The sequence below is a fragment of the Psammomys obesus genome, unplaced genomic scaffold, assembly GCF_907164565.1.
Source record: "Psammomys obesus unplaced genomic scaffold, mPsaObe1.curated_primary_1811, whole genome shotgun sequence".
NCBI classification, from domain to species: domain Eukaryota; kingdom Metazoa; phylum Chordata; class Mammalia; order Rodentia; family Muridae; genus Psammomys; species Psammomys obesus.
This window is the reverse complement of record NW_026596125.1, coordinates 19,090,341-19,114,267: the sequence shown is the minus strand read 5'-3', so window position 1 is coordinate 19,114,267 and position 23,927 is coordinate 19,090,341. Positions and strand designations below refer to the sequence as shown.

Genomic DNA, 23,927 nt, shown 5'->3' with positions numbered 1-23,927 from the left:
GCCGGGTCGGAGGAGGAGCCGGGCCGCGCGGGGCGAGGCCGGGCCGCGGGGGCGCGGGCCCCGGGTCGGGGGCCACGCGAGGCGCCGGGCTGCGCGCCGAGGCCTGGACAGCGCGCCCAGGTGATGTGGGCCCCTGTGCTTCTACGGAAGAAAGGGACGCCCGCGGCGGCGGCGGCCCCGGCCGGCCCCGCCGCTCATTTTGACATCAGCCCTTGGGGCGCCGGTGGCAGCCCTGACGCCCCAGCTCGCTGAGGTGCCCGTAAGGATGCAGCGGTCGGGTGGCCGGCTCTCCCCGCGGGAGGGGCGCTGCCTGCGCTTCTGAACTCGCGCAGAGAAAAAACAAAACCGAAAAACAAAACAAAACAAATCCCCCAGAATGATGCTATCCCAGCAAGCCCAAAAGTGGTTTCCAACCCACGTCCAGGTCACAGTGCTTCAAGCTAAAGATCTGAAGCCAAAAGGCAAAAGTGGCACCAATGACACGTACACCATAATTCAGTTGGGTAAAGAAAAGTACTCCACATCTGTAGCGGAGAAAACCCTGGAGCCGGTCTGGAAGGAGGAGGCCTCCTTTGAGCTGCCTGGCTTGCTCATGCAGGGCAACCCGGAGAAATACATCCTTTTCCTCATAGTGATGCACAGGTCCCTGGTGGGGCTGGATAAGTTTTTAGGGCAGGTGGCAATCAATCTCAATGACATCTTTGAGGACAAACAAAGAAGGAAAACAGAGTAAGTTGTATAATTTATTTTGAATTTTGGGCGCTTAAATATGTCATATGGATTTACTGTTCTTGAACATAGTATATTTGAGGCATTGGTCTTTGGAATTGAAATAGGATCCAGTTTTGAGCACTTCGATTTGTATAACTTTGAAGTAAAAATAGCCTTTGTTCTGAAATTATTTTTTTTTTTAAAGCGGAGTGGCTAGTGATACATTTTTTTTTTTTTCTCGTTGTATGAGGTAAACAGCTCTTAAACAATGGAATATTTTGCACTGGATTTTATAAAATGCTTTTTATAAGAGGCCTAGAGCATGAACTGGGAAACCAGAAAATTAAATCTATGAATGTAATGATCTGTGTTTGTTGAGCATTGCTAAAAGATAAATTACTAATAAAGGCTGTCAAAAGATAAATTGCTAATTTTAGAACTCTGTATTGCAGCCTTGTAAATAATTGGCCTTTATTTTTGCGCCATCAGTTTTCGGGGTCAGTACTTCTTGATAGAGGAGAAAGTTGTTAAAAGAAAAAAAAAAGTTTTGGAAGTCTGCACAGACATCTCCAGTCTTGAACCCACTGACATTTTCCCTTTGAATGTGCAGTATAGTGGAGCTATTGTTCAGATCGAATTAACTGCTGTAAGGTTGGAGACAGTGATTAAAGTCTTGTGATGCAGTGATTTAATGACTTCTTCAGTGACAACATGGCTTTTGAAATAGAACTTCCAAGCCTAACTTAGATATACTTAGTTTAAGAACGCAAGTTGAAACAAGTAGCATGTTAGAAAGGTAGGTCTTCTGCCCATCCCTTAGCTTACATGCTCACATGCTTTACCTTACGAACAGCTCACAGTGTGCAGAAGGCGTTCTGAGATGGCTGGAGTTTATGAGAGGAGGTTGGGTGGACCTTACCCAGGACTTCACTTTTCCCAGATAGTTTTTTTTTTTCCCCTTCAGACATTCCTGATGCAGGTTTATCTACCTATCCTTTAGAGTGCTTTTTTTTTTATAGTGATAATTTTAAAGTTCACATTAATTTTTTATATTTTAAAAATAATGATCTTTTCTCTTTTTTTTCTTATAAAACCTACCAGCAAACTTAACTTAGTAGGAATTGTTTTTGTTTTAAATAAAGTCTTTTCCTAAGATTTAATGTATGCAAGATAAAATGCTAGAAATGTAAGAAGAAAAAAATTAATAAGAGGAAAAAAGAGAAAAGTTTAATTATATTTAATGATTTTAAACTTCTTGATACTTACTTAAGTCACGTTCACTTTTTTTGAAGGATTCTTCATCAGATTTAAAATGGAAATGAATAATAACCAAATAATTTGTCCCAGATTGTCAGTTTGGGGTGATTTAGTATATATCCTCTAAAGTGTTTTGACTGTGAGCTTTTAAGTATCTACAGTTTCCAATTTCTTACCGTGCTTTAAACAGTACTTTTAATATTAATGATAACATACTGCAGACCTTTCAAATGTAAATTCCCAAGTTAAATAGGCCCAAGTGTGGATCGATAGATCCTGAGAATAAAATACCCTTTTAAAACTTTCTTGTTTTATTTCCGTTTTTGGCAGCTTCGCAGTTCCAATAAACTAAACCATGAACAATAATACTGTAGTCTGTCTGTGAAACCAAGGACAGCTTTTGGAGGGGAGAGGCTCTGAACTGCTATCACCAGGGTTTGAGATGTTACTGCATACGAAGGGATTTCATGTGTTCTTAAGCCCTTACTGTTTGTGGGGGTGACTAAATGGGAACTGTGGATTTGATGAGGGATCTTTATTGCTAATATTTCTAGATTTTTAATATATTTAATAGCTTCCTTTCCCAGCCCAGCTGCACATGTGGCACAGTAAGACACAGACTTGAGCCACCAGTGTATTAAAGGAAAAGCATTTACTATTCTGTACGTTGCTAACCCTTGTCAGCATATTCCCACGTGCTTTTTGGAAAAGGGGAATGAGTGGTGAAGGCCAGCAGCTGATTGAGACGTCCATGGAACTGCTGGTTGACACTGTACTTTCCGACAGTGAACACGACAGTGTTTACATCGTGTCTTCCATGTGTCTCAAGAGGCAGAAAGGGTCGTGCTTAAAACTATTTTAACTTATTTTTATACTTTGAATATATATTACTTTATTATTTTTTTAAGTGGGGGAAGGGTGAGTCTAATCCTTTGAGCAGAAAGAGAACTCTCACATTTGCCTTCTTTAATAGATGTCTGGGTTGGTTCTGGCAATAACACAGTGTTTAATAATAGAGTGGGAAAATCATTGATGCTCTAATGTAATATCCATTGATTTTTTTTTAACAGCCCAAGTAGGTGATTTTTTCCTAGTGTTCTCAGAAATTAATAATAGAGTACCTAAAGTCAGGTGAGACTTGCACATATGTAGATCTTAGGATATGTGTGTGTATCTGTGTCTGTCTGTATTGCACCTGCCTCCTGGTCTCTGGCTTCCTCAATGCCAGTCTTGTCCGGTTTCTGACCACACAGCACCGATTGCTTGGGAATTGTTCCCACATGTGTGGTAGTCTTGGACATGGACCCGTGCCCACTGGAAATTGAACAGAAGCCATATACCATTTCAGCCCAGCACTCCAGAGGTGGAAAAGAGTCGGCATTTATCCAGCAACTCCCAAGTGCTGTGTCTTCATTTGTCCCTTTGAAGCCTGGGAAAACAAACACTATTTCAGGATTCTTGAAGTTCTCATTAAGATCAGTTTCAAAACAGAACAGCTAAAGTTACTTGTCAGGCCTACCCTGTAAATCAGCGTGTTTATCAGAGTTCTCTGCAGGGTTTTGCTTTGTTTTGTTTTTATAGGGGTGGAAAAGAAAATTCATAGTTTTTACACTTGGATTCAAATGCATTGTTTATTTTTTAAAGCTTGCATAGGTGTTTAGAGTTTCCTACTAAAACAAAAATGGTACAAGGCACTCATATTTGGAGTTGAGTCTTGTTGATTTTATGAAGATGGTTTAGAAATAAAAAATAGAATGAATTTTTTTGTGTAAAGCAAGCTGCCCTCAAGGAGCTTGCCGTCTCTCAAGGAGAGGAGGAGAGCATGGATATTCCCCTCCTACCCCCTTCTCCGTCCCTCATGCCTTCTGGTTAAACACAGTGCTCTGTTATGTGTGGTGGCCATGTGGCTAACTTTATTAGCACGCGTGCTTCATCAGTGAGGATGAGCTTGTATTTTCCTGCAGATGCTTTTCATCAGCTTCGCATGTTTTTCATACTGGCGTCTATCTGACTTAGGGAATGGCTTGCCATTCTCCTTGCTTCCGTTTCTTTATCACTAAAGTAAGGGGATTAATATAGATCATTAATTTGCTCTTATTTCACCCCCTTCCATTTTGGGGGCCATTGCTATATTTTCCTCAAGGTGGCTTTTATCAAGTTGTTATAAATTCCATGTGTATGTTTTTGTTGCTTGTGGGGGGTACGATGCACATTATTTTAAAGAGCATTCCATCATTTTTTATGTAGCCTGAGATTTTAGACTATTTCTCAGGTATCACCCGTCAGAAGTAGTAACCCTAAGTTAATTCTGGCATATGTAGTTTGGCATCATTTGGAGGTGCTCTGAGAGCTCCTGTTTGTATTTGGTGTTCTCCAATCCATAGTTCATTGCCACCATTTCTTATTCTCAATGCTATTTAGATGTTATCATTGTATTAACTTTTTCTTAGTGTAGGGTCTTAGAATAATGCATTCTGTCATAAACCGTTCTATTGTTTCTTACAGTTCCTACTGCAAGAAACTGCTTGTTTTGGCATCAGTATGATACGTCTTAACTGACTGAGTTATTTCAATTTACCCAGGAAACGTTGTTACCATCAGGGAGGCAATATAGAGTTGTGTCAGCTTTGTCCTTCCTGTGTGCCCATCTTTGGCTTGATATATAGCAAATCTAGCCATCTTTTAGTTATCCTGTTGGCAAACAACAAGAAAAAGAAGTGATATAAAGTCATGTCTGAATTGCTCTATAGCTAAGCAAACTCATTGCCCTCCGCTGCAGCTGTATTTAAATAACAGCATGTCTCCATAACGGGGCTCAGCCTCCATCACCAAATGATAGGAAAGCATTGGGGCAACATGTTGCCAGTTCGGGCATGCCTTGTAGAGTGGCCGCTAGTGACAGCAACAACTGCAGAATTTCTTGGATAAAAATATTGTAAACCAAACCAAAGCAAGCCCTGCTTCTTATATAGATCACTTAAAAATTGGCAGCATGACACAGAAGTGCTCAAAAGCTGAAGTCAGGCTTTGTTGGTCAAGTCCTTTATATTTCACAGAGTCAATAGCTTTCTGGCAGGAATCATTTGAGCTTTTTACTCTCTGAAAACTTTACAAGATTTATTGTTTATCACTTCTTACATTTTACTCATTTTGTCTGTTTTATTCAGGAAAAGGCTTATGCCCATTTTATATGAGTAATGATACTTGGAGTTTTAATGATTAGCAAACTTATGTACTATCCCCATTGTTAATAATTTTTCTTATTAATATAAATCATATTTTGGGATAAGGGCTAAGTATTTTATTTAAATGTCATCATTATTTGTCATTTTACGGTACGCAAAAATAATTGGGAATGATGATTATTTTCAAAGTTTCTGGCTCAGTGTCTTTGAATGTTAAGCATATCCTTAGGCCTTTAGTAACACTTGTCCCATATGGAAACATAATTAGCTGTTGTTGATAAGAATTTTTGATGATGGTTTTTTGAATCATGAGGGGAAAGTTTATCTAAAACCCTTTACATACTCTCCAAAGACTCATTCCTGTGGTGTGTGTCACTTTGCAGAAACTGGGACCGGTTTGTTTGCTTGATTTGTTTTCTTTTTAAACAATGAATAAAACTAGAAACTTGTGGTTGACTGGTTCTCCTTCAGTGTGTAGATAGATGTGTGTTCACTTTACCTAGCGCTGCCTGCGTGTAATAGAGCTGCTGCTGCCATCATTATATGTTACAATCAGCTCTCTTTCTTCTCTTTAAGGTGGTTTAGATTAGAATCCAAACAAGGAAAAAGAATAAAAAACAGGGGTGAAATAAAGGTCAATATTCAATTTATGAGAAACAATATGACAGCAAGTATGTTTGACTTGTCAATGAAGGATAAGACAAGATCGCCTTTTGCAAAATTGAAAGATAAGATGAAAGGGAGAAAAAATGATGGGACATTTTCTGACACATCTTCTGCAATCATTCCAAGCACTCACATTCCCGATGCCAATACTGAATTTTCAAGCGGCGAAATGCAGATGAAATCCAAACCAAAAAAGCCTTTTCTTCTGGGTCCTCAGCGGCTCTCTTCTGCCCATTCAATGTCTGATTTAACTGGCTCCCACTTATCTTCCGAAAAACTGAAGTCTAGCACTGTAGGTCCAACACATCTTCTCAGTCGCCAGATAGAGCCCTTTGGAGTTGTTCCAGAAATTGGTAAGTGGCACCTCATTTCCTTGTCTCTTCCCTCGTGTGTTATGTAGTATAACTTCTAAAGTTAGAAAACAAAAAGTAGTGTTTTCTAAAGTCAGTCATTTACTAATATTGTTTGAATACTTCTAAGCCCCAAGTGGTACATTCCCTGGAGGCAAGCTTGCTTGTACTGTATTTGTATTACAGTATCATGCGGTGATCCTAGTCTTTTTTCATGGCCTGGCCTCTTCTTGGCTTTCATTTCTTTGTTTCAAAAGCTTACCAGCAGGATGGGTTGGTAAAGTACCTGCCTTAAAAGTGTGAGGACCTGAGTTTCGATACCTAAACCCACATTTAGAAAGCCAAACAGGAGCTGGTGCAGGCTTGTCATCCCATGCTGAGGAGTTAGAGACAGGTGCATCCCTGGAGCTCCCTGGCCAGCCAACCAAGACTACTTGGCCAATTCCACACTAGTCAGAGATCCTGTCTCAAAAAACAAGATGGGTCGTCCCTGAGGAATGACAGTGGTGGTTGACCTCTGGCCTCCATCAGTATCCATGTACACACCAAAAAGAAAAAGAAAATAAGCCTGCAGCATATATTCCATTCCATCAAAGTATTACTAGAAAAATATCTATATTCAGGGCAAAGTAAATTAGATTCTAATGATGGAAAAGTTTTAAGACTTCAGCATGATCATGATTGTAGGCCCTTTGGATTGACTTTATACTTTTCTCATCTGATGATTTCTGAGCCAAGTAAGATAGTAATTGTCTAATGATACAATTAGCCCATTTACTTAATGCTATCCCTTACCTAATTTTAAGATTGTTTTGAGGGTTAATGTCTGTAGTTAACTGCTCTCATTCTGAAGCAGCAGAATGTGTCAGATAGTGTAATAGCACACGTCACCCATCACCTACTAATGGAAAAACAATGTTTGTAGGAACCCTCAAGTCTCCACACAGACGAACACTAAGCTTTGATACTTCTAAATTGAACCAACCTGGCGGCACTGTGGATGAAGGTGAACATTCTTTTGGAAGACAGAGTGACCCATTTACAAATGTGACTGCTTCATTACCCCAAAAGTTTGCAACACTGCCAAGGAAGAAGAATCCATTTGAAGAAAGCAGTGAGTCGTGGGACAGCACTACAAATTTATTTTCAAAACCAATTGAAGTAAGGAAAGAAAATAAGAGAGAGAAGCGGGAGAAAGTAAGCCTCTTTGAGAGAGTGACAGGGAAGAAAGAGAGCAGAAGATCTGACAAGCTCAGCAGCGGGGGCTCTGAGAGCCCGTGTGACTTGAAATCACCTAGTGCTTTTAGTGAAAATCGGCAGGACTATTTTGATTATGAGTCAACCAATCCGTTTACAGCAAAATTCAGGGCTTCGACTATAATGTCATCTTCAAGGTAAGCCCACCAAAGAGGAGAGTGTGCTGTTTGGGGAACCTTGTACTTGAAAGTAATAAATACTCCTTTTAGATGCATGAATGTTTTATATTTTTTATTTTTTAACCTCTTTTTTTTTTTTTAAGAATTCATCATTGATGTAAATGTTGTAGCTTGCATGTATCCTTGGAATTGAACGCTTTACCTTAGAAAGAGAAAGGTGTCTGCCTCTCTACCCTAGTTTGCTCCTACCTACAGGAGCCAGAAAGCTACCCTAGCACTTGGAGAAAACAGCATGGCTTTTTATAGACCCACTGAGAGTGAATAGGCCATGGGCATGACTTCAAAGCAGAACTGTGTTTGTAGGTGCATCCCAGGGACTAGGTCATGGGCTGTCTGGAGCCAGCTAGGGAGCCGGGAGCAGTCAGCAGGCTGCTCTTTAGCAAATGCTGGCTGAAGCATTCGTGTTGCCGTAGTAGAGCTGGCTGTCCTCATTAAAAGGCTCATCAGAAATAGCTTCTGGTCGGGAACGTCTTCTGTAGTCCAGTGACCTACACTCACCAGAGCCCTGGGTCGACAAGTAGCTGTAGGCATAATCAGCTGATGAAGGTTGGAGTCTGAAGCCCTGGTTCTTCTGTGTACTGCTGCTTACTCCATAGCATCTTCAAGTCAGTGCTTCGGCAGGAGTGAGCGAGGCTGGACCTGCTTAAGGGATCTCAAGCAGAGATGACCTTGAAAATTTAAGTAATTGTGGAAGACGGCAGTAGAGGAAGAGTGTTTGCCACATAATGGAAGCTTTTCCTCTGCTGTAATGGGTAATATATAGACTTGAGTGGAAATCCTGGCTGTGTAGTACTGTGACCTCTGAAGACCTCAGCATCTACATCATTAAGGCAAAGAAAATAACATGCAATTTATAGGACTTAGTGAGGGTAAATAACACATAAAGCACATAGTACAAAGCTAGGCACCAAATAGGCTGAGCATCCTTGATTTGAAACCTAATCCACTTTTGTGTAGAGATATGGTATCAGTATTAATGCTTTCATCACGGACGGAATGCTAAGTTTCAGATTTGGAACATTTCATATTTTGGCTTTTTGCATGTAAAGCCAATGCAGATATTCCAAAATCCCCCCCTAACCAAACTCTGAAGCAGTTTGGGTCCCAGGAGTTCTTGGTAAGGGAGAGATGACCTCTGTCTTTTTTAATATGTTGTGGTGTATTTTTTTCTTTAAAATTAGTGCTTTTTGTTCTGTTCCAATACAAACAAAAGATGGAATATTAACAGGCACTTGGGTAGGCCTTGATCTTGGACCTCTCTCTCACCTTCATAAGGCCTACCCTCGTATATATTTCTTTTATGCCGTGTTAAGAAAACATACACCTGAAATTTCCAGAGGGAAGTGCTTAGTTTTTGTTTTCTTTTATTATTTAGATGGGGATTTGCTGTGATTTTAGGAAAAATTTTAGGAAAAAAAAATTCATTCAATTTTATCTATAGACTATACTTCAGATTAACAGATTTTTATTTTGTGGTATCACTAGTTCAGTGAGGAGGTCACAGTATTGATGTGCTGTTCTGACATGCTGATACTTTTTCATGTAGTCTCTATTTCATCAGATCTTAATACAGGAATAAATAGGAGTGTGCCCCTTTCTGAACATTTTTTTTATTTTTTTTTTTGTGGGAGATTATTGAAAACAACTCTTCAAGATAACTTAGAAATTGACTAAACTAGGTAATTTTATAGTCAGTGAAAAGCAAGGAAGTAGAACTCGTTAGAAAATAATATTTTAAAATTATGAAAAAAAAAAGTACCCGTAAGTCTTTAATGTCTTGGGCTGCTGTGGGCTTTAATAGGGAAGACGGCCTTCAATAGATTTCAGCTTTATTTTGTTCTACTTTAACATTAACAGCAGCTTTGTCAAAAATCAGGGCTGTATTATATTATAGTCTATGGTTACAAATCTATAAGAATAGATTTTTTTTAACTTTAGAATTTTTTCTTTGTGCTTATGAGGCTTCACGTGTGCAGACAGAACATGCATCCCTGGAAGTGTCTGTGTCACAAGTCACCCTTCTGGTAAATGAGAACATTTGTGCTTAATGGGTGGCTCCAGTTAGGGTGCAAACAGTGGGCTGTAAGTGGACTGAATCAAAAGGTGCCGGTCCTAGGGCCCAGACAGAAGTGTTAGCGTGGGTGGAGTATGAGAGCGTTTTTGCCAGGGTGGCGTCTAGAATTCCTTAGTGTCATCCCAGCTGGATCAAGTAGCATTCAGACCAGGGCTTTTGAAGCTTTAGATCATGTATTTGTGAATTATTTTTCCAGTATGTTAAGTAAAACATACTTAGAGATCTCCTAGACTCTTGTGACACCTGGTTTTGAAACTACTGAGTCAATTTAAAACATAAGATATTGCCAAGAAGCTGGTATATGAGCTGGCATTCCTGTGATTGCAAGAGCCTGGGAACTGTGTCAGTGTCCTCTAACAATTAAACATGTCAGTAGACCTGGAGAATTTCCTTTATGTTCCTCCATCCTCTGTCACTAAGACATAATTTTTAGGAGTTAAAGTTTTAGTTTTTATGTATGTAACATCTGCCTGAGGAAAAACCACATTGGAAACCACAAAATAGATGTCATTTTGCATCTTGGAGTCGCTCCTGCAGCCTCATCAGGCTGCATGCTGGGCTGCTGCAGCAGACAAGGTTCCTCCCTGGTGTTCACTCCATCAGTGTTCTTTCTGGAGACTGGCTTTCTCCCTGCAGCCTTTCCCACTGCTAGAGAGAAATAGTGTTTTCCAAACTCAGTGTTCTGTGAAACAGGCTCATCTCCTGAAGAAGTATGCACTGCTCTCTGAAGCTCACTCACGTCCCTCCTGTGTCATTCATCTTCTTACCTTAGTCTCTTGTCATTCATCTTCTTAGTCTCTTAGTGGTTCTTGCTAGGCAGTCCACATTAGAACATACACATGACAGCAAAACAGGCTTCAGAAACATTCCTTTTATTCTGCCTGTTGTCTGCCCAGTGTGAACTGTGGAGATCTTCCTAATAGACTGAAAATGGATCCAAGAAGGTTGATATGTACATTTTTATGTAAACATTGTTTAAAATTTAAGAGAATAAGCAAGTGTGTCAACATATATTTGTTAGCCCAGCTCTCAGGAGGTTGTGGCAGCCTGGGCAACTTAATGAGGCCCTGTTTTTAAATAAGCGGGCGAAGATGTACTTCATTGCTAAGGGGACTTGTCTAGTGTGCAAGGTCCCAGGTTAAGTCCCTACTGTTGATTTAAAAAGCTGATTTTGCACTAATATTTGAGATTTATGAAGTAAGCAAATAGTTGTGGTGTCTGTGTGGCAGGTAGGCTGGCATCAACTGCAGTAAGTCCGGATCTCAGTGGCTTTGCACAGGGTTTTCTGAAAGAGGGGAATGGAGTAAATGGATGTTCTATTGGGTGTCTTAGCCTCACAATTTCTCCAGAGCCAGGCTTCTTCTGCCTTGTAGTTTTCTTTCCCACAGGGAGAGGTGGGGACCATCCATCACAGTGTGGTGTCCTGTGCCAGGACTAGAATCGTGAGTCTGCAGAGTTCAGGCAGGTCCCATTCTTACTGTCAGCCCGTAAGGATCTGGAGTTAGCTGTGTGCCTAGAGAGAAATGGAGTTGGTTTAGTATACAGCGTGTGTGGGTGAGACTCCAGTTCAGGCTCTACTGAGAGCCTGGCTCATCCAGCACCTGGTGTCTAGGCAGACACTGTATGAAAGGACAGTTGGAATTCATGCCATTTATAGGGAAGTGGAATTGTTCCCCTTGCCTTTTATTGACAAAAGTCACAGGGGTATTGATAATCTTATTCTTTATCAACAGACTCAAATACTGATTTGGCATGGTGATGCACGCCTTTAATCTTAAAATTCAGGGAGGCAAAGTTTGTTGTGAGTTCGAGCTAGCCTCGTCTGCAAAGCAAGTCCAGGACAGCCAAGGCTACACAGAGGATACCCTGTCTTCGAAAAACAAAAACAAAAAACAGATTATAAATAATCTGAAGAATGGAAGTGGGCAGATGGATTCACCTAACCATTGTTTTTCAGACAGACTCTCACTGTGTATTAATAAGATGGGCTGGATTTGAGCTCCCCTTTCTTCAGTGTTCCATGCATTGAGATTATACCTGAGCACTTCCATAGCCACCAACTTTGTTGTATTTTTCTGGCTCAGGCCTGAGGTGATATGGGAGCTACATAGCATATTGGCTTCCTTCTCTGTATCTTCTGCGTGACCTCATTGCCTCTTCTCCCATGCTTAAACTAGGGATTGGCCAAAGAGGTTTTATGGGCCACCTCTGGCTTATTGACTATTTTTCTTAAATGGCATTTTGCTGAATTACAACCATTCTCATCTTCGTGTGGATGTTTGGTGCTAGAATGAGTTATTGGGTATGTGTCAGAGACTTGTGACCTACAAAGCCACTACTTAGTGTTTGGCTTTTTGTCTTTTTCATTCATTCTTTGCCCAAGGCCTCAAACTCAAGATTCTCTAGCCTCAGCCTCAGTCTCTTCATTGTTGGGTTACATGTATGTACTACCACACCAGACTATATTCCTTGATCGTTGGCAGAAATAGTGTGCTCACTTCCATACAAGCTGAGTGGAGATCAGCTTGGATCCCAGAAGGGCAAGAAACTTGAAACAAGTAGTTGGGCTTTGAAAGACAAATGCTCCTAGAATTACATGGATAAGACGTTCCCATGCAGTCACATTTAACATTATTTATTTTGCTAAGTGAGCGATGGGTTAAAATGCCTCCTATTCTACTTAAGAAAGCTCAGGTCAGAAATGCTAAAGAAGTGTGGGTTCAAATAGCAGCTTGAAAACAAACACTGTGTAAGTGCTAAGATTTATCATAGTTCAGCCTTTTGTTACTACCCAACTTTGTCTTTGCTGAGCCTCATCTTGAGAAGGTCATGTCCTTAGAGGGTTTCTCTGGATGCTTCCCAAGGATGCTGTAAGCCATGTGCCATCTTCCTTTCCTGGGCTTAGGCGGGGAGAAGTGTCACAATGCAAAGAACTCAGGTTCTCTGGTGCAGAATCCTGGTGTTCCCCTTCTTTGGATTTGTCATTATGGTTTGTTGGACCTCCTTTCAGATAAATATGCATCTTCTCATCTTGAAGGAAAATCACTGATTTCAAAACTTCCCCCATGACCAGTTGGGTTTAAAACTTGCTGATCTAAATTGTATCCCTTTAGTCATACATACTCAGTTTTTGACAGCTGGGGGTCCAGAGTTAAGCTGATAAACTCAGATTTGGATGGTCCCTACCTAAGAACACAACAGGGAAGGCAGTTTAGCTAAAACAGACCCACAGACAAACAGAAGATTATCTGTGTTGGAAGGGAAGAGGCACCTGAGCTGTAGCAGACACTGAGGACAAGGCTGACCTGGGACTGGTACTTAGGATAAATGGGCTGTCAGGATACAGATGAAAGCTGACATCAGCTGTGATGAATGACTCAGAAATTGTGCTTAGTCTATTGAGAAGATAATGTGTATATCCCATGATGTAGATTTTCCTGAGGAGGTCTGAAAAGTGTCACACTTCTACCTAGTTATGGGATAACAACATGGAGAAAGTTACTTCGTGTCTTGCTTAAAAAACTAAAACAAACAAAAAGCCTTTTGTAGCTCACCACCTAGGGTGCTCCACCACTCAGCTGTACCCACAGCCCTCTTTTTCCTCTTTATTTTCAGACAGTTTGATCTCACTAGGTTGCTCAAGGTGGCCTTGAGCTTACTGGAGACCAAGCTGACCTTGAACTTACAGACCTGTGCTGCCAGGATGGCACCTTGAGCTTTTAAAAAACATCAGTAATAAAAACCTGCTTCATATGAAGAGCTAATGAAGTCAGTGAGCAAGAAATAACACAAGGCATTTTTTGTTTGTCTTGGAAACAAGTTCTGTTACTGACAAAGAAAATATGTTCCTTCCTTTCCTTCCTTTTTCCTCCTCCCTCCCTCCCTTCCTTTCTTTCTCCCACCTCCCTCCCTTCCTTCCTTCTTTTTTCCTGCTTTATTGAAGTTCCGATATCAGATAAAGCTTGCTCAATTGCTGTGCACTCACTTGGCAATGAGTTTTGTCTTTTACTACTGGATCTTTTATTAGGTCAGATATTTCATTTGTCATCAACAGCCTTTCCAGCCTTTCTAGTCCTCTGTCTCCCTAGCCTTCTTGTGTCTTTCCTAGCCAATGAACTCAGACCCAATAATGTTTAAGGAAAGTGTAGAAATAGTATCTAAGATAAAGACATATCTATCACTAATATTTTGCAGTTTCACTTGGAAGTAGTTTCTTTTTGAGATCAGGTTCATCCCTGTTTGTAACTGGGTCACATCATTCTTAGAAACTCCAAAAATTTAGTTACCTAGAATGTGTGTGGTTAAAAACGTGATTCTAAAGAAAAGATCTTATTCCTAGCTGTTACATCTTCCTTGATAGTGTCTTCTATGGGCTGTGAGAGAGAGAGAGAGAGAGAGAGAGAGAGAGAGAGAGAGAGTGGGAGAGAGAGTTTAAAGCAGTCCTTAGCAGTAAAACTTACTGTGCATAAGGCTTATTTTTGGTAGCAATATTTACTGTTTGTTCATATGTGTCTAAAGATGGCGTCCATTAGTCCTTGTGGTCCATATATCGTTTATGTAGCTGAAAACCTGCAGCCTTGTTGATGAGACTGAGAATGTAAACTTTGGGTGATGTTTTTAGGGGCCTTAATCCATTAGTGGTCCGGGATTTGCAGGGTTTTTCTTGTGACAGTGACTGGGAGTGAGAGGTATGGCTGTGATTAGTTCCCACAGCACTGACTAGAACTTGTGTGTGACTCCCCAGAGATGACTTGAAACTTTTCTACCCTCTGTCATCCTAATACTCATTATAATGGGTCTCATTAATTGGCACATCTCCCATTGGGTTAATTTGCAGATACCAACCATGCCATCCTTTTGCTAACTCTCTAATGCAAATTGATATTTATGGTCTTTAAAATTGAAAACAGACCCCCCCCCCCAAAAAAAAAAAGCTCTGTAACAAAAAAGACAAACTTTGGAAGTTTTTCCTTCTACTACTACTAGTACGTCTTCTTCTTTTTGTAAAATGAGATTAAGATACAGAGAGATTATGTGTGAGAGAAAAGGAAGAAAACATGCCACAAAACTACTGTAAGCTAATAAACTGATGTGAAAATTTCTCAATTTACAGCACTTGACAGGTGCTAAAAGAAAAGCATCTTTAATTTTAATGTGTTGTTAGGACCTCTTTAGAGAGACTGTACAAGTTATTAACAAGGTCCTCTGAGACAGGAGACGGGTAATTAACAAGACCTATGGAGATATAGTTTAGGTAATTAACGAGCGCTTAGGCACTGGACACAGGCTAACATGTGGTGAGTCCCATAGTTAAAGAGAGCAGGTCGCTACGATGTGACCAAACGCAACACAGAGCCTGTGAGTCCTTTGGAGCATTCCAACAGGAAAGCGTTAAGTTTATATTCCACTGATGCCAGCATGCTGATTTCTATACATCAATATATAAGCCTTTTGGTTTAAAGTAATATCTGAGAGAATAATTTCTTTGTAAAACCAAGGAGCAGAAGAGCTTGCTAGATGTAGGTGGATGGTCTTTGCTGTTGGTGGGTACTGAATGTATAGGTAGAGGAAAATCTAGAAGGGCAGAAATTGTGTGTTCCTTAGTTGTTTAAAATGCCATTGGTTGAGTGTGTTTTTCACTTGTGGCCTCTTTTCTAAAATCGCTGATTCTACATTATCTTGCTCCTCTGTTGATGTTAAAATGGTCAGGCTTTTGGCCACCGTTAGAGCATACTGCCTTAGACACATTCTAGCCTGGGTTCCTTTTTTCAGGTCTCTGTCACCTTCACATTTGAGAGTTAACGTTCCCAGTTGCAAATACTTGGTCTGGTTCTTTCTGCTGTAACTTTGATATTGCTGTCTGTAGTTTTGATTCAGAAAACTCCCAGGCAAGCATTTTCTTACAAACATGTTGTGTTCTGGTAGGTGTGTTCAGCTAGTTGCCACAGGCCACATAGGCTGAGGACAGCAGTGAGTGTGGCCTGACACAAAACCAGGAAAAGCTCTTGAGTTGTTTTTAACTATGTGGTTCTTAAGCATGGTCTTAGATGACACCGTGTCTCAGCATCAGAAGTTTGGATGTCCCTGCAAAGGTTAAAATGCAGTGAGTCTCTGACGCTGTGTGATCTATCTCAGTGTGGCTCCTCCATGCCATTAACATGCTTCTGAATTTCAGCTCTGGAATCAGATGGTGTTTTCACTATTTCTTTTCCATGTGAGAGAGTGCAGTGTTTTAAATGAGATTGCTTCCCATCTGCTAAGATACTTGAATACTTGCTCTTCACTTGGGGACATTGTTTTGGGACGTTTGGGTGGTGAGGCCTTAGTGGAGAAAGTATGTAACAGGCAAGGGAAAGGGAAGGGGAAGATGAAGGCCTAAGGCCTCACCCCATTCCCATTCTTATTTTACTTTCTCTGCCTTGTCAGTGGCTGAGATGTGAATCATAGCTCCCAGCTCTTGCTGCTGTGTGGCTTGCTGCTGTCTCTCTGTGTAAGTTGAATGTGCTTAGGCTTCCAGAGCACTTTAAGGTGTGTGGAGACATGATGGAATAAATGTCTTGGTCCAGAGGTAACATAAGTGCCTGTGGGGGATGATGGGGAATGGGTGATGCAGGCTGGGGATAACTAGTTAGGAAGACTGTGATTGTTTCGATGCTTTGGTGGTAGGGGTGGGGAGAAGGGAGTGCTTCTTGAGAAACACTTGTGTGCGTTCTTCAGCCTTTGAGTGAGACTGTGACAAAGGATTGGAAAAAAGAGAAAAGGAACCAGTCTAATGATGTGTCTCGTGTGTGTGTGTGTGTGTGTGTGTGTGTGTGTGTGTGTGTGTGGTATGTATTTGTTTATGTCTGTGTGTGTACCAAAGGTCATCACTGGGTGTCTTCTTCAATCTCTCTTCACCTTGCCTTTTGAGACAGGCTCTCTCACTGAACATAGGGCCTGGTTCAGTTTGTGAGTTTGGCTAGACTGGCTTGCTGTCAAGCCCCAGGTATGTGTCTCTGCCTCCCGAGTGCTGAAGCCACAGGAGCACATCTTAGATTGTGTTCATCTTTTATAGGTGAGCTGGGCATCAGAACCGAGGTCCTCATGCCTGCACGACAAGGGTTTTACCACCTGAACAGTCTCCCCATGATGGGTCTTAAATTTGACAAGATGCAGCTTTCTAAACTGTGTTTTGTAGAATAGGGTTAGGCTGACTCAGACACTGGCTGTTAGTCTTGATGAGGAGGTTTGAGGGATTTTTTTTTTTTTTATCATGAGGTGGTATTTCCTTGTCTATTTTAAGTTTTGTTTTGTTTTGTTTTTTCAAGAATAAGAACTGTGTGTTTTGAATTAAAACTAGCTAGCTAGTATGAAAACATTAACAGTTCTTGCAAGTTTATTTTCCAACACTTAAATAATCTTTGGCTTCTTTGAACATAAGAATGCAAATTTGAGTAACTTTAAATTTTTGTGCATTTTATGTGTTTTCATCTTATTGTTATAATGACTATATACATAGAAATGTGGTTCTGGCTTTTCCAAATCTTGCTCTTCTTAAACTCCCACAAGGTTGTCATTGTGGACATAGCCATGCTTCTCACATTTGTAGGCCTCATTTCGTTGTGCATACCTCCTTACCAGGCCTCTGGCTTTTGTACCTAGAACATTTCCAGCTGGGCTGTGTGACCCCATCAGCTGGTGCTTTATTGATGGTAAAGCTTTACATTTTGAAATGCAGGCAGTGTATGTATTATGTATTTGTGGTAGGAAGTACTGTAGCCAGATTGTCTAAATATCCAATGGTGACATATAAAATAAATCAGAAACTGTTACTGTATTCATTTAATCCATTTCTAGAAAAATTTAGGATCTAAACATTTGACACAGGTGTCCTTGAACCTACTGTTTTAATGATGGATTGTTTTTCTTTGAAGTATATTTATATAATGTTATTATATAATTATTAATAAATAGCTAAGTGTTTATTATGTATTGAGTGACATTTTTATGTACTTGCTTTACATTTGGAAATTGTTCTGCTGAAGAAACTAATATCATTTAAATAGCTGTTGCTTGAACAAGCTTCAGTAAGGCTAGGAGTAGAGTGCCAAGGTCCTAGTTTCCCCAACAGTGGGAAGGATGTGAAGGAAATGACCTGTTATCAACACAGAATAGCGTATGCCCTTTAGAAGTATAGGACATTTGCCATGGAAAGGTAGAGAAAGGAACAATGCCGTGTACTGAAGCCTAGGAAAAGGTTTCCTCAAGGCAGACATCTCTGGCCTTGATCTTGACCACTGAACATGGATTTTATAAATTTGAAAATGAGTTCATAGACACCTCCATTTTAGCAAACAGTAATAAAGATCATATAGAAAGTGGTTAGAGAGCCACGTGTGGTGAAAGGCACCTGTTATTCCAGCACTCAAGAGTTCAAGGTCAGCCTGTGCTGCCGAATGAGACCCTGTCTCAAAGCCAACGGAACAAGTAAAGCAAATGGCAGAAAAGGTTATTTGGTAGGTTTCAAAGGAAATCATGGTTTTATGCTATTAAATTATTAGTTTATTAAAAATTGAGCAATCTCGCCATTTCTTTTTAAGCTAGAGTTAGGGAGCTGTATTCCTTGTCTGTCATTCTCTGCCTGGTGGGTTCCTGAGGAAGTATGTTTTGATGCTGTAGGCTTCCAGTGGCCCCGTTAATAGGCATCCTGCAGCAGCTCAATGTTGGGTATCATGAGTACTTTGTTAGGGAGCCTGGTACAGGAAGAGGCTATCTAGCCAGTTGTGTATTTCGTTTATCAGAGACATATGAACGTAGTTTTTCATATCAGTTTTCATCTTCAAAGAAATGAATTGTCTAAAGCTAGGAAAAATAAAAATCACGGTGAACATGATTTATGTTTTGACTCAAGGTTATATTTGACTCTTCAGTGGAGCATTTCACAATGTGCTATGAAAGTAGAATATTTTGAAGGCACTATGGGGTAGATACAAGTTCAGAATTATGATTCAGGTTTGGTTTTACATCTTTGGGAAAAGCTGTTGGGCATTGTGTGTTAGCCTTTCACTGTCAAGGGATAACCTGGTGGGGATGAGCTTACCATGGTCCACAGAGTGCTGAGGGCTGTGCCTGTGATCTCACTGTGCAGCACCTGCAGAGCACTTAGCAATTTTCCTGCCCAGATTAGATGGGGGGCTCCAAGGACATGCCCTGTGATTGAAGGAGACATTAGAGTTTATGAAGAAGGCAGCTCCAGCTGTCGTAATAAGGGTAAAGAATATTGACGGAGAGCCTGTGACAGCTCAGGGCCCCTTTCGAGAAGGCCTACCTTGGTAAGTGCCCAGAAGCACTAGTGCCCCACACCCAGCTCTCAAGTTTCAGGACACAAGGCCTCCTCATCTGCCTAGTAGAACAGTAGTTGTATGTTTTATGTTCTGTCACTGTTGTGTTTTTCAGAAATGATAAACATTTCTCACTGAACAGAAAAATATAAGATGAGAAACTAAATGTTAAATATGCTTCTATTGTGGTCATTTTACAGCAATCAGTAGGGTCTTAAAATGAAATCCCCTTGGGCCTGCTTCTTTAGACTACCAGACAGTACCACAGGGCAGAGTCCCAAAAGAAAGGTGCTTGTTTTTAGACTTGATGGTAAAGATTCTTACTTGGTTATAGTGGTTTTCTCTCTTCATACAGGAATGCCATTGCTGCTGAGAGGTGAAGGCTCTGAAAGGCAGGGTCTGTCTGGCTCTAGGCAGGTAGATTCAGAATGTGGAATTGTCCTGATAATGCATGGTGCAGCTGGGATGTGCTATTGGAAATAAAAACTACAGGTGTGGTGAGACCTAGTATGGCACATTTGTATTTGAGAGGCAGAACCAGGAGGACCAGGAATTTGAGGCCAACTGGCTACATAACAACATATGTTAAACAACATAAAGTGCAGAAGTTTCAATGAGCAGAGTTCATCAGCCTGGGAACACTGGGAAAGGTGGATTTAACAGTCTCAGAGGATGGGTATATGAAAAGAGACAGGGAAAGGGCTTTAAAGGGCTCTCGGGGACCCAGTGTGTTTACAGTTGTCAGAAGTTAGAGGTGGTGGTGGTGGTGGTGGGATGGGCCTGCCTTACTGGGAACTTGGTATGTCATGGTTTGGTTTTAGCCCTTCTCTAGAGAGTGAGGATTCTTCAGGACAGGAGTGAAGTGAACTCAGGCCACCTGGGCCCGAGTAGGAAGAGACACAGGAACTCAAGGTACCAGTGAGGCCACATTTCAACTGCAGTGTTAGATTCTGGGAGAACAAAAACCAAACAAAACATTGTGTAATATAAAGTAATTTTCACTATAAAACTTACAGGAACCCAGCAGTGGGAAAGTTATTGTAGCATAAGAAACTTTAGATGGGTATAGCCACAGGGTTTAATCTCATGGAGACCAATGTTTTAACTGTTTTCAAAATGAAGAAACATTTAGAAAAAGCTGAGCAGAGGCTGAAGAAGTGGCTCAGTAAGAGCACTGGCTGCTCATCCAGAGGACCTGCGTTCAATTCCCAGCACCCATCTGGCAGCTCACCATTGTCCATAACTCCAGTTCCATGTGATTTGGCACCCTCACACAGACATACGTGCAGGCAAAACACCAGTGCACATAAAATAAAAATAAAGATTTGTAACACACATATATTTATAAAAGAGAGGACAAAACGCTGAGCAGGATAGAATAATGCACACTTTGTAATTAGATTATTCATATGTCTGGAGGACCAAAGAATGCCCTTACATGCAGAACTGTGTATTTTTCAGACAGACATGGAATTATACAATCCTAGGAGACAGACTTGGTCACTGGGCATACCTTAGGGCTGGTGTTCTCAGCCTGGCCACTTAGCATGAAGAACCCTCCTGTTTTCCCCGCAGCTGTGCTTCTACAAAGTTAGCAAAGGAGCCTCTGGCTTTCGTCACCCGGGGAGGGCTCTGAGATGTCACCTGTGAACAGCCCTTCTGGAAGGTTCTGCACAGATGGCTGGAGCCTTGAGTGCTTGTGGACCAGCATCCTTCCTGCTGGCTGTGCTTGAACACCCGAAGCCTTCCTGGACACCAGGGGCTGCCATAGCTAGTCTTCAGGTAGGGCTTGTCTCAGCCACAGACACACTGTCTTGGCGAAGAGTGGTATGGAATGCTCTGGCCTTTTTACCCTGGTTTAGAGGGTGCCAGACTGCTTCTTTCTCCCCTTGGTTGAGACTGTCTTCAGGCCTCCGCAGAGGAGCAGGCAGCTGAGGGAGGCTGGGCTGCACCTGATCTCCTAGGCAGGTGGAGCTCTGTATTACCAGCCCCGTGCTGCCTTCTCTCCCGGAGCCACTGCCATCGCTGCATATGTGGCACCAGCCGTGGTAGCCAAGGTCTTGCTAGAGTTCACGGCTGAGCAGTGCAGTTCCCTGGTGACAGAAGACCCTTGCTCCGCCAAGAGACGCCTCATGGAATTATGGAGTAAAATGCCCGACTTTTCAAGTTCATCTTGACATGTCGGGGAAGTTGTGTGCGTGTTACTGGGTTTATCCTTCTCCTGTGTTAAGGGTACTTAAGAGAAAAACGTTTGAGAGGCTTAGCTCTAGCGGAGTGGGACTTGGCACCCACGGGGCTTATATGTGGAAGTCAGTGAATTGTTGGACTGTCTTTAAAATGACTCCTGTTATTTTTCTTCAACAGGAGAAAGTAATTAGATAATAATTTGATTGAAGACTAAGTTCTCAAAGCATGCCTTTCTTTGGCAGATATCCACCAATCCTTCTGTCTGAGGCCTTTCTCTAGCAGCAGTTAATACTCATTACAGCAAACTCCAAGTCTGAACTCCCTCTGCATGACCTTTGGTGTTGCTGACCACGGTTTTAATTGTCTTGCCTCTGAGATCTCCTAAAAGATACCCGTGAGAATATTAATAAGCAAATTGCTGTTACTCCCCACAGACGCTTCTGCAGTAGTTCTGTTTTGTCACTCGGGTGTTAGTGTGCTTGGGCTCAGGGGAGAGCACGTGGCACCTGGTGCTGCTCTGTCACTGATTTGACTAAGTCCTGTTACTTGCTTTTTCCCTAAAAGACAAAAACAGGGAGAGAGAGAGTGAAAGAGAGAGAGAGAGAGAGAAATAAAGAAAAAAAAAAGAAAAATACTGAGTTTCATCTTGTCTTCTGGCTTTATTTTCCGTATGTAATAAGCATAATTATAATTGAATTGTGTTTACTGAATAAATCTCTTTGGCTACTTAAATTTTTAAAAATGAGCTTTAGGAAGAGGATAATAAACAACATTTAGAACTGTTTAGTGTGTGGCCTCTCTGGGACATGACATACAAAGCATGGGAGTAACCATGTTTAGGATTTACTGGAGGGTTCTTCAGTTCGTTTGTGTTATGGTCAGATAACTTAAGTGTGCAGGTTGTGTGCTCACAGCCAGTTTACTTAATTTTATTGGAAGTCCATTAATTTGAAACGTATTTCAGTTCTTACTGACAGTTTGTCTTAGTTTGCGCCTCTGTTGCTGTGATAGGGACTATAACCAAAAGCAATTTGAGGAGGGAAGGATTTATTTTGGCTTACAGCTTATAATCCTTCGTGAAGGGAGGGCTGAGAAAGACCTCAGAATAGGAACCTGGGGGCAAGAACTGATGCAGAAGCCATGGAAAGATGGTGCTTACCGACTTGTTCAATGTGGCTGCTCAGCCTGCTTCCCTGTACACTCCAGGACCACTGGCCCAGAGGCAGCACCACTTACTGTGGGTGCATCCTCCCAAGATAGTCCTTAATGGAGAAAACAGATCCTAGGCTTGCCAACAGGCCAGTCTGACAGAGGCACTGTCTCCCCGAGGTTCCGTCTTCTCAGAGGACTCCAGCTTTCATCAAGCTGACCAGAACCAATGAGAACATAGCTGTAAATGCTGGACTATTTCTTCCCATCTTAAAAGGGACTGAGCAATCTAGCTGTGTCCTTTCAGATAGGAATATAATAACGTTTGCTACTTAGGAAAGGCTTTTCTTCTGCTCCCTGGGGTGTGCTATCTTGTTGTGAGACATAGGGTTGACTGACCGTTGCTTTCTTTAGTCAACCATCCTAGCTCTTACACATTGGTACCAAGCTCTGAGTAGCAAGTCAGTCAGCATCCATGCTTGATGCTCCTGCTGTGCCATAGTTTTTGTGACAGAGGTAAGGCTGGAAAGGTTAATGAGCTAGGATTTCTTTAAGTGGCTTCCAGCAAAGAGTCATGGGAAGCGCTGGATTGAGGCTAGATTCAGAGAAAACAGCTCTTGAGCCACAATTTGCTGTACAAAACAGTATTACTCTCATTTCTTTTAATGTTCTCCTAATGTTAATTCTTTGAAAGTTAAAAATATGAAATTTTGACCAGCTTAGGGGGCTTGTACTTGGGCACTGAGTGATGGGCCATTGGGCTGCAAAGATAGTTGAGCAAGATTTGGTGGCACTGAAAACTTGGCTAAAGAATTTGTCATTATTCAAGCCGAATTTCCAAGCCAGAGTTTTTTTTTGACATCCAAATCACATGGTTAGACTTTCACCTGAGGTACCACCAATGCCAACAGAGTCTTGATTAGATTGAGTAAGGTGGGCGATAGAGGCGTGATTGTGGCCTCACAGTGAGAAAGACATCACAGGTGAGCAGCAAGGTCTGGGCTGAGTCACAGGAGGACGGATTTATGGAACATGCCTGCTAAAGACCGCTGCTTCACTTTGGATGTCCTGAAGACCGTTGATGGAAAAGGCCAAGGTGTGGTTAGTTTGGGCACATTCACCTTGAAGTGCAGTAGGGATTCTTGATTTAAATCTTTATCCAGACATGTGTAAGCCCAGTATTCTAGAGAATAAAGAAGTTGTGGTTGGAGAAAAAGGATTTCAGTCATTCATCCATGATGTGGTGACAGCTGAAGTCTCAGGAGAAGTGAGGCCATCACGGAGTAGAGAAAGGTCTGGCCACTTTCTTACAAAATAACTGGCACTCCACATACAAGGATGAAAACAGGAAGGTGGCAATGAAGGGGACATTGGAAGAGCAGGGTAAGGAAGAAACCTCAAAAAGAAAGAGTAGCTATTGGTGAAATGGAAGACATTGGAAAAAGTGAGGCAGTTGTCCTGGTAAAAGGAGTTTCTCATCCAAAAAAGCAGTGGTGGAGGGGTGGGGGTTACGGAGTGTAGAAGAGTCATTTCCTTTTGCTCTGAGTGCTGGTGATTGTATACTCACGAGCAGATACCAGTTCAGTACTGTG

The 23,927-nt window shown here is 41.5% G+C and overlaps 1 protein-coding gene across 2 annotated transcripts in view; it reads left to right on the top strand.

The window, feature by feature from the left end:
* The first annotated feature begins 25 nt into the window (after positions 1-25).
* Rab11fip2 (RAB11 family interacting protein 2) overlaps positions 26-23,927 on the top strand; it is a 39,248-nt gene continuing 15,346 nt past the window's right edge. For both annotated transcript variants that reach the window (XM_055591619.1, XM_055591620.1), the window contains exons 1-3: positions 26-729; positions 5,730-6,172; positions 7,095-7,563. In XM_055591619.1, the coding sequence (XP_055447594.1) occupies positions 377-729; positions 5,730-6,172; positions 7,095-7,563 (1,265 nt within the window). In that variant the 5' untranslated portion in view covers positions 26-376. The remainder of the gene's footprint in view (positions 730-5,729; positions 6,173-7,094; positions 7,564-23,927) is intronic.